Genomic DNA, 16,379 nt, shown 5'->3' on the forward strand with positions numbered 1-16,379 from the left:
ATACACATATAAAATGGTGCAAACACCAAAATAAAGATGTGTTCCAGGCACTGTACCCCCAAAAAATGAGTCACAATACTGAAAGAACTAACCCTGCAAAATGAAGTAAGCCATGGGACACAATACAGCAAGAGTGAATAAATATGAAAACAATTTGAATTGAAATTGTTTTTAATGTTTTTCTTGGCTTATATGTTAATAAACATGGTTATTTTGTGGAAGATCCCTTCATGTGCATACTTCTTTTCTTCCATTGTAACTTTACTTCTGCCTACTGTATGATGCTGACCAATCATAAGAAGGCAGCAACATAGAAGTGCAAAAGGATCTGTGATGAGGTCATCAGGGTCACATGAACTGAGTCCACAAATCCTGTCAAGATATACAAATATATTACACAGCACAGAAGTGTGGAAATAGTAACAGTAGTTAATAGATGCTTGGGTCAGTTAAAAAGCAGACAGCAAATGGATTCCATCTTTTCCTCATATATAAGTGATGGAAAAGGGACCAATGAGAAACAGTGATTTTTCTTTTTTTGCTGTTGCAGAACAGGAACAGAAGTATAAATAACGCTTTAGGACAAGTTCAGAGGTACCAGAATGGCTGTAGATTTTCCCCACACATTTTTATATAGAAAAATCTGCTGCACAATATAGTTTTAGCAAATTGGATAACAACTAAAGAAATCTCATCCAATTGTAGAGATTTTCCATGTACAGTTTGTCAATTTATGACAGATTACTTGCAGATTTTCCCCTTAGAGCTCAATATCTGCGATAAACTACAATTCTTGCAGAATTCTTGGAGACCCACAGCATGAGTTTGCAACAAGCAGAGCATTTTATGTGATAATTGTGAAGAAAAAAAAGCATTTTTAGCGCAGCATGTGAATGTACCCTAAAAAGCAGAACCAAATGTCTGACCTTCCTTCTCAATAAGCGCGCTGTTTGGTGTCTTTGTTGCCATCTCGCTGAGGCCACACATATTTTCAGAGAATACGCGGAAGTAGTATTCATTTCCTATCACAAGATCTGAAATGGTTGCACTCGTTCTGTGGTAATGCTCCAAAACTGTAAACCATTCCTGAAAATGCACAACAGCAATCATCAAATACGATAACAAGTCATTGTAAGGAACAGCATCAATAAAATTGCTATAATGGCACAAGAAGTTTTTTTTTAAAAAATACACTAAAAATAATTGCTATTCAATTAGCGAACACCAGTAGCCCCGACTGATCTGAAGAAAGCTTCTAGTAAATTTGTCACACCCCCTTTTAATAAGTCCCACCCAGTTTTCAAAAGACTTTGCTGGGATGGGAACAAAATAGCAAAAAGTCACAAAATAGACTGCGATTACTAATTTCACCAAATTTTGCAACTTTATGCCAATTTTCCTGCACACATAGGATGATAAATCCTCCCTTTTATCTGAACTGAATCTTCACCTTTGATTACTGTCATGTAGCATGCCAATGTAACATCTTTAATATTTTTTCATGACATTTTTCTCTACTCTATGGATACCACTAGCTGCTGTTGATGGCTTCCATCATTTCTATTTTAATTATGGTTTTAATCTCAATTTAGTACTCTGGGTATATTACACTTTCCATAAAGAAAATCCCTTTACCTCGTAGATGCTTACTACAGCCAGGTCTAAATGTTCAATTTTGCCTTAATTTAATGTCTTCATATCATATAATTTGTCCATGACAGGTTTATTAACTGCTATCTTTAGAGAAGGTGTTCACGCATTTTACACCATGTTATAATATTCTATTTCAAGCATTTAGAAATTTGTAAGCTGATACGTAATATTAGTTGTAAAATTAAAATAGCTTAAAAAACCCCAAACCATTGTTTTCTTATCAGCCTTCTGAATAGTGTATCCCGTGATAGCAGCATTGCCATTGTCTGTTGGTGGTTTCCATTCTAATGCAACATTATCTCCCCAGACTTCTTCAATTACTACTGATTCTGGAGGTCCAGGTCGTTCTGGAAAAAACAACAAATAACACCTTATCAATTTAGAGGGAATCTGTCAGCAGGTTTTTGATAGGTAATCTGAGAACACCATGATGTAGAGGCAAAGACTCGGGTAACAGTGATGTGTCACATACTAAGCTGTGTTTTCTGTTGCAATGCAATGAGTGTTTTATCAGCAGGAGATTATCACTACAGAACAAGATGAGTCATGCCTTGTAATTAAACCTCAAACCCTCCACTGATTGTCAGCTTTCTGTCAATATGCATTGTACACAGAAAGCTTCCAATCAGTGGTTTGGGTTGGGTTACACAGGGCTCAACGTTCTGAGCTCTGCTATATCTTCAGCAGAGAAAACTGTGATGCTACCATAACTGCTGAACCAGGTAAACTAAGCGAGACATCACTGGAATATGGATCTCTGGCACTACTTCACAATGCTGTCAGATTACATAGTAAAAACGAGTTAAAATACCATTTAATGCTTTAATGATGAACATTGTTTTCCTGTCTTTCTTAAAGAATGGCAACTATAAGAAATTCAATCATCAGTTAAATTCATCAATAAAAGATACTTTTCACAAAAAGTCAAGAATTTTTTCATTGTTATATGTCACATTGTTCAAAGCTACCAAATAGTGGTACAGGGAATATAAGTGGCTTTATGACATAGTACCTCAAGGCATCAATGCGCCTCCATACATGCTCTAGGCCAGGGTTCCCCAACTCCAGTCCTCAAGGCCCACCAACTGATCATGTTTTCAGGATTTCCTTTGTATTGCTCAGGTGATAATTGCTTCACTTGTGCAATACAAAGGAAATCCTGAAAACATGATCTGTTGGGGAACCCTGCTCTAGGCTTCTGTCTTATGTGTCAGGTAGATCAGGCAGGGTTCAAAGGTGCATATAAAAAACACCATTTTTCTTGCAGTAAAAAACAGACGATTTTCATCATATTGACATTTATGTTCCATCCGTATCTTTATTTTCTCATACGTACAGCATCCTTTTTTTTCTACACCAAGTTAAAAAATGTAAATGATCAAATACCGTTTCCTATGCTAAGAATTGTAATGTAGCTGTAAAAATATGATGAAATGATCCGTACGGGATCCGATTTTATTTTATGCCCTCATAGACTTGAATGGGCGTCTTTTATGAAATATTGAAGAGAATAACGCATGCTGTAATTTTTTTTTACATGGACACTTGGACAATGTGAAGAAACTGTCGTCTAGACACATCTATTGAATAACATTGGTCCGCTGTTGAATAGCACATGAACCAATGTTATTCAATAGGGTCGTTGAGATGACATTTGACAGTTTATCACATGGACCGTGTGCCCACGTGAAACAAATCGCAGCATGCCCTATTCTGTTTCATATTTTGGTTTGGATGCACACAGAAAAACAAATCCCATACTGATCATCAAATTGCATCCAATTTCTGTGGATACATGGTACTTATTAACATGGGAAACTCTATTTGATCATGTACATTTTAAAACGTTGATGTATTAAAAAAAACGGATGCAATGCGGAAGTCATACCAATGTAAAAACAGACACATGGATGGAATACAAATGACAATACAGATGAAAATTGTTCACAGTTTCTGGATGGTAATCAGATGATTTTCCATAAACTTGTCAGAACTCGGCTTGAGTATCTCAATCAGGATGGTAATATTAGTCATAGCCATACAAAGACTAGGAAAAATGTTCCTGTGTGTAATCATTTAGTAATATTTAGGATAACTTTCTAATAAAACATACCAACAATCTGAATGTAAATTGATGCCTTATCTTGGAGGTTCTCGACTTTCACCTTCAAGTCATATTTTCCAGAATGATTTCTCTCCGCTTTGCGGATGAAGAGAATAGTATCGCATTCACTGTTGCGAATACTTATTTGTGTCTTGTCCACATGTGAGCCATTCTTTTTCCAAGATACCTTAGGTCTGGGTTTACCCTGGTAATGAAATTATAAATATCATGTTACCCCGAATCATGTATGGTTTAGCCAGTGAGATAGATTGTGAGCAACATTGGGGATAGCAACAATAATATATGTAAAGTGCTGTGGAATATGATAGCGCTATATAAGCAATGCATAATAATAAATAAGTTAGAAGTTATGTTGATTAGAAATGTTTAATTTTTCCCATAGAAATGCCGAACATGTGAACACTAAAATGTGGTTAAGGCACACTGAGGCTCACAAGGCAGGGGGCATTTTGATTCGGGATTTCACTGGATTTCTTTAGGGGGTGAGAAGCCATAGTGCTGTTCCAGAGCCTTTCTATTATCAGTAACGCGGAAGCCCCCTATATTTCCATTGACAGATGATGGACCTAAGTGGGGCCTGCTTTATTATGGATTGAGTTGAAGCTTTTATTGAGAACATTTTACAAAACATTTGAGATCACATTTATCTGGTGCTCAGCATTGAGTACTTACATTGGGGCTTCCATCTAAATCTCTGAATGACGTGATCTAGATGAAACCTCTCAGGGATCCATTCACTATAATGAGGCAGCAGAGTTATTCTGGGCTCTGTCTGGCCTCTGTTCAGTGGTGTTCCCTTCAGAGGTGCACAAAACTGTGACTGACAGCACTCTTATGCAATCCTAAAAAGATGGACACCGCTGGATCATAGGCCAGACAACGTCCAAAGTGACTCCATCTGCTTCAATATAGGGAACATTCTGTGGCGCCCCTGAGGGTTCAGACGCCACAGAGGTACTGCACCTCCTCCTGAGGTGTGGTATCCCATCATTCAGGTAAGGTGGAGACACCTGACCACACTCCAATACCTGCATCCCACACAACATAGTAGTGTAGCAAAGCACCTTTGGTGGCTCCCTGCTTGGAACACGAAGAGTGCTGGGAGGTGGGTGGAGCTTAGTTGCACAAGAGAATGGGAGATGATTAGGATTAGGTCAATCTGTGAGAGGAGATCCCCTGAGTGGGATGGATGGAAGAAGGTGCTGCTGCAGTCTCCTGTGACCTGGAGCTGATGGCATGGGAAAGAGATATAGAAAGCCTGATTCTCCAAAAGGAAGATAGTTTGGTGTGGAACGTAAGGAGAAGAAGAGAACTAAGGACTAGGGTCGGAGTGGAACCCTTCCTCAAGTTCTAAGCGCATGGCCGGGGTCTGGTCCCCGAGGTTGTATGGATACTAATGGTCCTGCAGCAGACACCGGAGGAATAGAAGTTGTCACCACTTTATTCCCACACAAGACTTGGGGGCACAACAGCAACGTGAGTGAGCTGGGACTTTGTAGCAAGGAGTCCCCGAAGCAGGCTACAGCTGTCTGCCGTACAAGTAGAGTTCAAAGGAACATCTTAAAGGAGGAACTTGGGTTTAACACACAACCACAAGTACTTCATTACAAGCTCTAGAGAGGAGACATTCAGGAAAGGCATATATTGTCGGAGTGTTGGAACGGAGTACTTCATCTTGCCTGGAGATTGGCTGAGCCCCTGACCTGGAGGACACAGCACCGAGGCGGGCACCTGTATGCACAACAGACTGTGAGTAAAGCTTTGGAACTACATGCCCTGGTGTCCTCCGCTTATTCCTGCGCCAACCCACTCAGCACTGCTACATCTCTGTGCTTAACATTGCACCATTACGCTCTCCTCACTATCTCTCCATCTACACTGCCCTGGGACTACAGCCCTGCCTGTGGAGGGCTACACCATCATTGCTGCATCATCTGTCCCAGAGAAGCAACCCTGCAGCGCTGGTCAAACTGACCAGAAACCACAGGTGGCATCACGAATCATCTAAATGACTTTATCCCCATCACTCTAGCCCTTTTACATTGACCACCTGAGGCCACGGATCGGGTCACTGCCACTGTGACATCTCCCATAGAAAATCCACGGGCCCGGTACCGAGCACCCCACGGCCTCTGGGGGCTAGTCAATTCCATCTGAGGTTCTGTCTGAATCACGTATTTCAGAGATTTACACTGAAACCCTGGTGTAAGTACTTAGTATAAAGTGCAGTATAAATGTGAGCCGATCCTCACTACGATCTTTGGGAGACAGAATGAACAAATCAACAGCAGGTCAAAAATCGGTCTTATTTATTTTTTACGCCGTTCCATGTGCAGTAAAAGTGATTAAATGACTTTATTCTTTGGGTATGTCTGAGGGAGGGAACAGATAGGAGCATAGCAAGGTACGAGACCCTGGCATCTCTACCAACCTGTGTAATTCGGGGGGAACAGAGATAGTCTAGGGTGCCCCTAGCATGAGGGATAGGGTAGGTGTTCAATGCCACTTTGTGACAGCTTTATAAACTGTCAGTGCTGCACTGACACATAAGCTTGTTAGACCTAGAGTATGGTCTAACAGGCTTGCTAACCCTGATAGCCTGGATGTCATCATGACGACTTTGGGTCACCATCACAACGATCGGGCCCTCGTGATGACATTGCGGGGTTGCTGATCGGAGGGGAGAGGGAGCCCCCTCCCTCTCCCTGCCTTCTAAATGCTGTGATCGATAACTATTGCAGAATTTAGGGAATTAAGCAGCTGGAAGCAGTGCAGGCACCACTCTTGGCAATGAGAGCCGGGTGTCCGTTTTTGTGCAAAAACAACTAATGTTGGGAAGGGGTTGAGGATTACAAATGTAGTTAGGAGTGTTCTTTAAGTCAAAACTGATTTCTAGGTGCAGTTTGTCAGGAAATAAACTACATGAAACACTTACCATTAAGGTTTGAATTTGATAAAGACATAAAGCAAGAAATAAGATGTATGAGTGTAGTTGGTCCTAACTTGCCTGGAAAGGTATTACAAGGTTTACAGCTTCTCCTACTTTTCGGATGTAAGTTTGTTTAAGATGACGTGGAAGGCGAATCTTTGGAGGAACTAAGGAAAAAGGTTAGATATACCATTAAAATACAGAAGGTTTTGTAAAAAAGAAAAAAAAGCTATTTCATTTTTATAGCCCTAACTTTAATTTACAATCTTAAGCTGGATTTCACAAGATATTGTGGTTCTCAATGAGAAAAAGGCAAACTCAAATCATGTGTTTCTTTTCCTGTATTAACTCCTCACATTGTGAAATGTGTAACAATCTACAAATTTACATGGGCAGAAATATTTTTAAATAAGTATTCTAAGAATATGATAATATATGGTGGAAAATTATTCACACATGTAAGAGGAGATTTGTCTCTTTTGCCATATAGGTCAATTTTGCAACATCAAGTAAAAAATGTATATGTTAATGTACATAAGCGTATACAGGTGACGGATGGCTGACTTATGGCTACCGTCAGTTGCATCTTTTGCACCAATCAAGAAGGTACGGCTCCGAAACGCGCGTAGGGGTGGGTGGCACCACAGAGGTAACATCTCAGGTTTCTATTGTACAACTATTTATATTACTTCTCGCTCTGCACTTTATGTCCTTGTTTTGGTACACAGCCTCCTTGGACTTTCGCTGTATCTATTAATCTGTATAGACCACATTGTTGGTTACACTGTGTATATTGTACTAAGCATTTGCACTTTAGAGCGTTGTATTTTTTCTGTTATACACCTGCATGTTTTCCTTACTCTTACTGTGGTTCCACCCTTTTGGTTCTCCACCTTCACATCCCTATTTATATTCAGTTACATGATTTTAATATTTTCTTTATTCTCAATAAAGTGTTATTTACTTTTGGTTCTTTTTGGTGCTTTTCTTTGTATGATTTTCATTATTTATGCACTGAACTATTTCTTGCCCAAGAAAAATAATGTATAGTGGCTTTTTTCATGTATGTATTATGGATGGCTGGTATTAGTCAAAAATCTCAGAGCATTTCAGGATATGCTAGGTTTAGAAGCAGGTTAAAGGGAATCTGTCACCAAGTTTTTGCTACTTCATCTGAGAGTCGTATAATGTATGAAAAGAAACCCTGATTCCATTGATGTATTACTTAGTTTACTGGGTACAGCAGTTGTGATACAATTAGAGTTTTTAGATGTAGAATGTAGAAGAGCTCAAGAAAGCTAATCCGGCCCACACAGCTTTCTATGTAGATTGTTAACCAGTAGGGAATGATATCAATTATTATCACAATAAGTAAAATAATTTAATATACAATAAAAATACAAAAAAATCCCTCTGGAACAGATGGATGGCAGACCATCCGGTATAAATACCAATATATACTCTGAGTATGGTGGAAGATGAAACATACAGGGTATAGGAACAATGATAAATATGCCAAATATATTAAATGATAAATAAAAATTAAAAATAAAAAAATATATAAAAAATAATAGATAATAAATAAAAAATAATAAAAAATACCTCTATTAAAAACTTGGCACAAAAATAGTATAGAACAATTGTTTGGAAATATATATATATAAAAAAAGACCAAAACGATATATAATAAAAAATAGCCTTTATTAAAACAATGGCACAACAATAAGTGCAAGATTAAATAATAGATTATTAAATTAAAAAGGCACCCAAAATATATACATGGTAACATATAATAAATAATTAGCAATATATTAAAGCTTTCACAATTATGGTACCATGAACAAATGGCTCAATAATCGGCACCCTATTTAATTGCTGGCTCACCAGGTAATTGATTTTTTAGTGTGCTATGTTCCACTCCATCACTTATGATTATTCACTGCTATTGATTAGCAATATCACATTTTCTATGTTTAGTCTGCCACAAGTGATTTTTTTGCACAATTGCACTTTATCATTGTGATTTGTTTAGTTTATGGTAATAATTTTTACCTGTGGATTACTGAGCCATTTTTTCATGGTAATTGTGAAAGCTTTAATATATTGCTAATTATTTATTATATGTTACCATGTATATATTTTGGGTGCCTTTTTAATTTAATAATTTATTATTTAATCTTGCACTTATTGTTGTGCCATTGTTTTAATAAAGGCTATTTTTTATTATATATCTTTTTGGTCTTTTTTCATTTATATATATATATATATATATATATATATATACTTCCAAACAATTGTTCTATACTACCTTTGTGCCAAGTTTTTAATAGAGGTATCTTTTATTATTTTTTATTTATTATTTTTTAAATATATATTTTTGTATTTTTATTTATCATTTAATATATTTGGCATATTTATCATTGTTCCTATACCCTGTATGTTTCATCTTCCACCATACTCAGAGTATATATTGGTTTCTATGTAGATTGTATATTGACAGTAAGCTGCTAATCAGTGCTGGGGGCGGAGCTGGACCTGAAGGCACTGAGGTTGTCAGCTAGTTTGGCAGTGACAATCTCCTGCTGATAAAACAATGACTGTGTTGAAACAACAACTCACAGCTTAATAAGTGGCACATCACTGAAATCAGTATCTCAGACCCTACTTCATGGTGTTTTCAGATTACATAGCAAAAACCTGCTGACAATTTCCCTTGAAGGAAGGATGGTGCATAGCTACTTTTCGTGTTTCATTGAGATGACTGTCTTTAGAAACAGTTTCAATTTTCTAAGCAATAAAGACTTATTTATAAGTTATAGTTTGCCAATTTGACAAGTGGAAAATTGCACGCAACATATCCAACAAATGAAATCATTGTCTGTAATGTACAACATTAAATTGAGTCATTACCTATAACTTCCTTTACCAGGATTGGATTGGGATGTAATTTATGATCACTTTGACCGGCAGCATTCACCGCTTTCACTCTTACAAATATTTTCGATCCAGTAGGAAGCCCCGTAATGGTAAACCTTGTTTTGTCTGTGAGTTCTGAATTGGCTGTAATCCACTCTTCCGCTAATAAAAAGTTGTATAAAACAGGTAATGTAACATAGTATCCATGCATATTCAGAACGTAATTGTAACAAATCTTAGCTACATGTAAAGCCTGTATCGTTAGTTTTAGGTAATGATAGCTTTATAGAAAGCATATAAAAAAGGTATATTTTCCAATCTACACACATAACTTTTAGCTTGTGAACAGTGAGCAAAGTTTTGCTTGAATTTCTTTACTGTATTATGGTTGTGTGCATGAACTGTATATTTAGTGCAAAGGACAGGATCCGATCCAGTCATGGTAGATCAAGAAGGCCATTCACAATGACTTTCTCCAGGAAAGACCATTCTGATGACTTAGGATTGAATTTAATCTAATATTTGCCACTGAACATATGACTTTTCCACCAACTTCTAAAATTGTCCTGTGCATGAGTTGTAAATAATCAAAATATAACATAAATCACAACAGGTATAGCACGTAATATAGGTAAAAAGTAGAGCCCACGGCACCCAATCACATCTAGTTCTATCTATCCCATATCTATCTGTCTATCTATCTAAACAAATATAGCTCAATAATTCTAATTTAAGCCCCCATATACCTTATATGGCAGTTAGATTGGCTAATTCTCCCATACATGGAAGCGTTCGCTCTATTGAGCACTCCTGTGCTCTTTATTAGAGAGTCTCTGTCAGACATCTTTGGCAGTAGTTTATCTCAGAGGGAACAAAAGGACAGTCTGAAATTGGACATACCGGATCCTTAAATGGAACCTGTCACTGGAATAACGCTGTTGACCTTCAGATATGCAGTTAATCTGCAAGTTAACAGCATTATGATGCTGTCCGGCACCTGCACGTAGCCGAATGCATTGGGGACAAAATGATCTTTATTCTCTCTGCCAGCATTTGGGATTCAGTCATGGGGGGAGGCACCAGTTCAGTCACCGCTCTGAGGATGCAGAGCGGCCGCTGTAACTGCACACCCGGCCCTGACTGACAGCCTGGCCTAATGCCAAGCCTATGTCATTCAGGGCTGGAAGTGGGGTTACAACAACCACTCTGCATACTCAGAGCGGTGACTGAAACGGCGCCCCCACCCCTATGACTGAATACCGAATGCTGGCGGGGAAAATAAAGATCATTTTGTCCCCGCTGCATTTGGCTGTGTGCAGGCGCCGAATAGCATCATAACACTGTTAACCTGCAGCTAAAACCCTATATCTACAGGTTAACAGTGTTATTGCTGGTGACAGGTTCCCTTTAACTTTCACGAGAATCATCTGTCTGGGGCCGCCAAATAGATCAGAGTGTTGGCCAAACCTGTCGGTATTGGTGGTTTTGGCCAATATTAGTCTAATGTGTAAATGGGGCTTTGCACTGTGTTTGAATGCTAATAACTATATAAAACATTTTGCGATAATCAGCTTCTTGCGAATTGTATGAAATAAAGCATGTTAGTGCTATTATTGTTTACAGATTAAATCTCTATTTTCATTGTCTAAATGTTGCAATAAGGTAAAAAAAAAATTAAGACTGGCCCAGTGCTGTAACAATGGTAATTGTATTCAGTGTTTCTGTTGGATAAGTTTGCTAAGTGGCAACTATCCTATGTCAGAAAAGTCCGGTATTAAAAATGGCACATGGCAGCGTCCTGTTGCATTATTTTGTATTGGAGTCCAGGAGTTCCATCCCTGCCCTAGCAGGCAGCAGTAAGAGGGCCACCTGATATCTTAATAAATACGGATGTGACATGCTAGTGTGGTTCTTTATTCATTTCCCAAGTGATCTGTTGTTTCTGTTTAAGTGGATTCTACAAGATGAAAGTAGCTTGATCTTATATAATTATACCCATATAGCTCTACATTTTTCTTTTGCATTTCTTTCCAAAACAAGCCTGAAAAGAACACCAACGAGAAGTCATCTGTGAGGTATTTCCATTCTCATGGTCTTCTTCCAACATTCCATGAGGTTTTTCTCATCAGCTTGTCTGTTGTAGATTCCATATCCTGAGTTATTAATTCATCGAAGAGCAGGAGAATCAGCATCACGATAATATAGTTATAATGAAATTCCAACGATCACATAGCAAAAGCAATGGTCTTCTTACATACTGTAATGTCTTCCATAGTATCTTCCACTATTTTGCAGGTTGACAATCATCTTCAGTTGTACCATCCAAATGTTGCTCATGGAAAAATCACTCAAATGTATATAAGCGACAAAGAAGCAAGCGAAAGCATCTGGGAACTTGAAGCAGTGATAGAAATGAATATATATGTATGAGCTGTTATGTGAGATGGTGAAGCAGCTTTCTAGTCAAATTTTGCCATAAGGAACTACTTGAGGACTTCTGTTTTATACATCACATTATTTGAATCATTTTAAGTTATTGAAGTTACTTTTGCCAAAGCTGACAAAATCAAATATTCAATATTTTTTGAATATATGTGAAAATATATGTTGTATGCATAGTAGAAAAATGCATACATAGTCTGCTGTTCAATCTTAGCTTCTGGAAAATTATAATTTAAAGAGGTTGCTGCAAGAACAAAGTTCAGCTTAATGAATAGATTTTGGAGTAAAAATAAGATCCACAATTGGATGTGTTAATAAAAAAATGTTCCTGTGCTGAGCTAATTTTATAAATGTGCCCCCGCTGTGTACTGTGTAATGGATGTGTCTGACTGTACAGGAACAGTGTCTGATCACACCACAGCTCCTGGGCAGGGGAGGAAGCAAAACATTAAACAGACATTACAGTATGGGATTGCAGTTGATTCTTTTTGTCAGGCAAAACATTTCGCTGACTGTTTTTAAGCAGTGTTTTACCTGAAAGAAAGAATCAGCTGTGATCCCCTGCTGTAATGCCTGTATAATCTTCTGCGTCCTCCCCTGCCCAGGAGATGTGGTATGATCAGACCATGTTCCTCGGGACCGGAGTGTGCGGCTGCATGTCTTTCTATGCAGCTAAACGCTCCGGTCCGAAGCGCTGGCACCAGTGTCGGGTATTGAGGCGAGAGACTCGGGCAAGTTTTTCGCATTGCACTCGCAAGGGTGACTCAGGCCTTAAAGTATTTTTTCAGACCTGAACTAAGTGAGTGAGAAAAAAATGAAAGGAAAAACACATGAAAAACATGGCAAAACACGTGTTTTCCTGCCAAATCTGCTGCAAAAACTAAAAATGTGCAAATAGCAAAATAAAGGTTTTTTTTTCTGGTTTCTACCAGTAAGATACATTTGTTTTTTTAATACTTGACTAAACTTCATTAGTAAAAGATCCAAGGGGAGTTGCATTTTTTCAAGCAGTGAGTATAACATTTTGAACAGTAGAAATAATGGATAATGATTTTTTTCAGTATCCTGAGAAGTAAGCAATTCGTAATTTGGTTATTTCACTTCTCGTTAGAAAGATGAAGACTGTTAAATCTTTTACAACAGTGGTGATTATACTGTATCTAAGAATATCTAACTGCCTTTCTCCATAATGATACCAACGAAAATCCATTTTATCTTGTTAGTTATAGTTACTAACTAGAAAACATTAGCTACAAATGACACATTTCCTAAATCAGCATCTTAAAATACTTACTACGTCCCGATCTGCCCTCAGGGAAGGTTATGGATCAATAAATGTGATGTGTAAACAGAATGATGATGTTAACGTATTGCAAAAAAACCACATTTTAGGAAATATAGCCAGCTGATTGTTTAGAGACAATATAGGAGGGATGCAAATAACCACTGAACAGTAAAAATCATGCATTTTTATTATGGTAAATATTACTATTTTGATAAGTCAAATCTTATTGCATTATGTGATGGGGCACAGTTTCATCACTGGCACGCACATCCTGGTTGTAACCAATGTTTTCATTTCTATTTCATAAATCAATAGTGCATGTTAATCTGCTTCTTTCTCCTCCTGGACTGATCATTTATTTTCAAATTTTTCAATTCTCTGGTAAAATCTGTATTCAGTGAAGACAGATTTCTACATTACTGAGATGGGAGATGGCAGCTGCTGCTGATATGATTCTTTTTAGTGGAGAGAAGTAGGAGGAGGAGAGAGTCAGAGCTCCTCCCTGTCCCGTCTACATCTTATTGGTAGTAACTTCCATCTCCTAACTCACTAATGGAGAAATCTGTCTTCACTGAATGCACCTTTTACTGTGAATTGAGAATTTTGAAAAAGACAAAAAAAAAAAAAAACATCAATCCTGGCAGAGAAAGTAGCAGATTTCTCTGATAAAGTATATTACAAAGTTGCTTCTTTTTATGTGTACTATTGATCTGTCATATAAAAATGATAATAATGGTTACTTATTAAAGTATGAATATTGCATATTAGTATAACAGTTGATGTGATAGTAATAAGAATAGTTTTAAATCCATTTTGGCTAGGTAAAGCCTATACAGCCCTGAGCATAATTAAAATATATTTATACATATTAGTTATATAAGATGTTGGGTAACTTTGTAAATGCAGTGTTTTTCTTATCCTGCATTGATCTTAAAGGGAAAATGACAGCTGATAAATTTTGCCTAAACCACAGGCAGTATCAGTTAGAGACTGACTCTGCTATTGGAGCTATACATGGTTTACTGTGTAATGCTTAAAAAAACATACTTTTTAAAAAAAAAAGTTGAGGAGGATGCAACTAAATTGACTACACCAGCAGACCAGGAGGTAGGACCCTGCTGTCTTCTCCCCAACCCCTTTTCCCTAGACTGACAGGTCTCTTCCTATGTATGTGCAAAGAGAAGGACCTGTCAGAGTAAAAGAGCAGGGCGGGGAGAGGCCACCGGGGACCTGCCTCACCCACAAAGCATAGTCCCTGGCCAGCTTTTAAAACTATGTTTTATAGAATAAAACGTACACAGCAACAATAACGGAGCCAAACCCTTATCCATGCTGGCTGTGGTTCAGGCAACATGAATCTACTACCAGTTTCCCAATAAAATAAAGTCTGTATATTATGCCATAGCTCTATCACCAGTTATACTAATTTTCATTTGAAACAGTTGATAAACTTGCTATCTTGCACATTGATAGAGAAGTTTGCCACCATTAGGTAACATTCCTAAGGTGCCATATACCAATGTGCACTGGCATAGAAAATGCTGAGTTCTGTCTTTCCTTACTGCACAGCTTAGTTCATCCCCCCTTTGTTACCCAAGCACGAGGTGTGGAAACACTGAGCTTGGCGTTCGGCCTGTTCAGAGCCTTAAAGATGATGGCATTCATGTGATTTAGTGATGTTACCGCTTTCCCAGTGGTGTTCTCTTCTGCTCAAGCTTTGAAAGCATTTAGCAGTAGCGCAGACATAGAAAATTCTGGCGATCGTCTTCTTTAATAATGAAGTCTCTTCTTTTCTAACTCAACATTGCCTGGTATACAAATACATTTCTCCAGAATATAGGAAGCTTGCTCTGTGCAGATATTAAAGGGGTATTCCCATCTCATATAGTCTATCCCAACATGTAGTAGGTGTAATAATATTTGCAAATACAACCAATTAGAAATGTGGTATAGTTCTCCTGATAACCTATGTTGTGTAACTCATGTGCAGGGCATTGCAATAGCTTAGGTATCCATGGTTACGACCACTAACAGCTAACTAACTGTATTGAGTGGCTGTAACCATGGATACCTAAGCTACTGCAATGCCCAGCACATGGGTTAAACAACAAAGTGAATTAGAAAAACTATACTACATTTTTAATTGGAATTATTTGCCAATACTATTATTATACCTACTGCATATTGGGATAGGATTTTGAAGATCCCCTTTTAAGCTTGTTATAAATGGTGCAGGATTTCAGTTCTGTAAGCTGTAGAATTATGGATGCAATTTTTAGCAATTAAATAGGCTATGGCTTAGACTGAATACAAGATAACGAGTTTTTACTCATTTTTTATGTGGATCTACAGTGGGGAAAAAAAGTATTTAGTCAGCCACCAATTGTGCAAGTTCTCCCACTTAAAAACATCCAGAAAATCACCTTATCTGATTTGGCAAGATTTATTTTACAAATTATGGTGGAAAATAAGTATTTGGTCACCTAAAAAAATGCAAGATTTCTGGCTCTCACAGACCTGTAACTTCTTCTTTAAGAGGCTCCTCTGTCCTCCACTCATTACCTGTAGTAATGGCACCTGTTTAAACTTGTTATCAGTATAAAATACACCTGTCCACAACCTCATTCACACTCCAAGCTCCAGTATGGTGAAGACCAAAGAGCTGTCGAAGGACACCAGAAAGAAAAATGTAGCCCTGCACCAGGCTGGGAAGACTAAATCTGCAATAGGCAAGCAGCTTAGTGTGATGAAATCAACTGTGGCTTTGTAAGAAGCATATGAAGGTCCTGGAGTGGCCTAGCCAGTCTCCAGATCTCATCCCCATAGAAAACCTTTGGAGGGATTTGAAAGTCCATGTTGCCCAGCGACAGGCCCAAAGCATCACTACTCTAGAGGAGATCTGCATGGAGGAATGGGCCAACATGCCACCAACAGTGTGTGCCAACCTTGTGAAGACTTGCAGAAAACGTTTGACCTCTGTCATTGCCAACAAAGGATATATAACAAAATATTGAGATGAACTTTTGTTA

At 37.9% G+C, this 16,379-nt stretch overlaps 1 protein-coding gene across 5 annotated transcripts in view; it reads right to left on the reverse strand.

Moving 5' to 3' along the window:
- Nucleotides 1-16,379, reverse strand: part of MYBPC1 (myosin binding protein C1) — a 221,529-nt gene that overhangs the window by 54,271 nt on the left and 150,879 nt on the right. For all 5 annotated transcript variants that reach the window (XM_073545016.1, XM_073545014.1, XM_073545011.1 and 2 more), the window contains 5 exons: nucleotides 9,618-9,785; nucleotides 6,786-6,874; nucleotides 3,767-3,962; nucleotides 1,861-2,000; nucleotides 927-1,086 (listed from right to left, as the gene is read on the reverse strand). In XM_073545016.1, the coding sequence (XP_073401117.1) occupies nucleotides 927-1,086; nucleotides 1,861-2,000; nucleotides 3,767-3,962; nucleotides 6,786-6,874; nucleotides 9,618-9,785 (753 nt within the window). The remainder of the gene's footprint in view (nucleotides 1-926; nucleotides 1,087-1,860; nucleotides 2,001-3,766; nucleotides 3,963-6,785; nucleotides 6,875-9,617; nucleotides 9,786-16,379) is intronic.

This window comes from Dendrobates tinctorius, unplaced genomic scaffold (genome assembly GCF_039654945.1).
Source record: "Dendrobates tinctorius isolate UK_male_01 unplaced genomic scaffold, ASM3965494v1 ptg000139l, whole genome shotgun sequence".
NCBI lineage: Eukaryota > Metazoa > Chordata > Amphibia > Anura > Dendrobatidae > Dendrobates > Dendrobates tinctorius.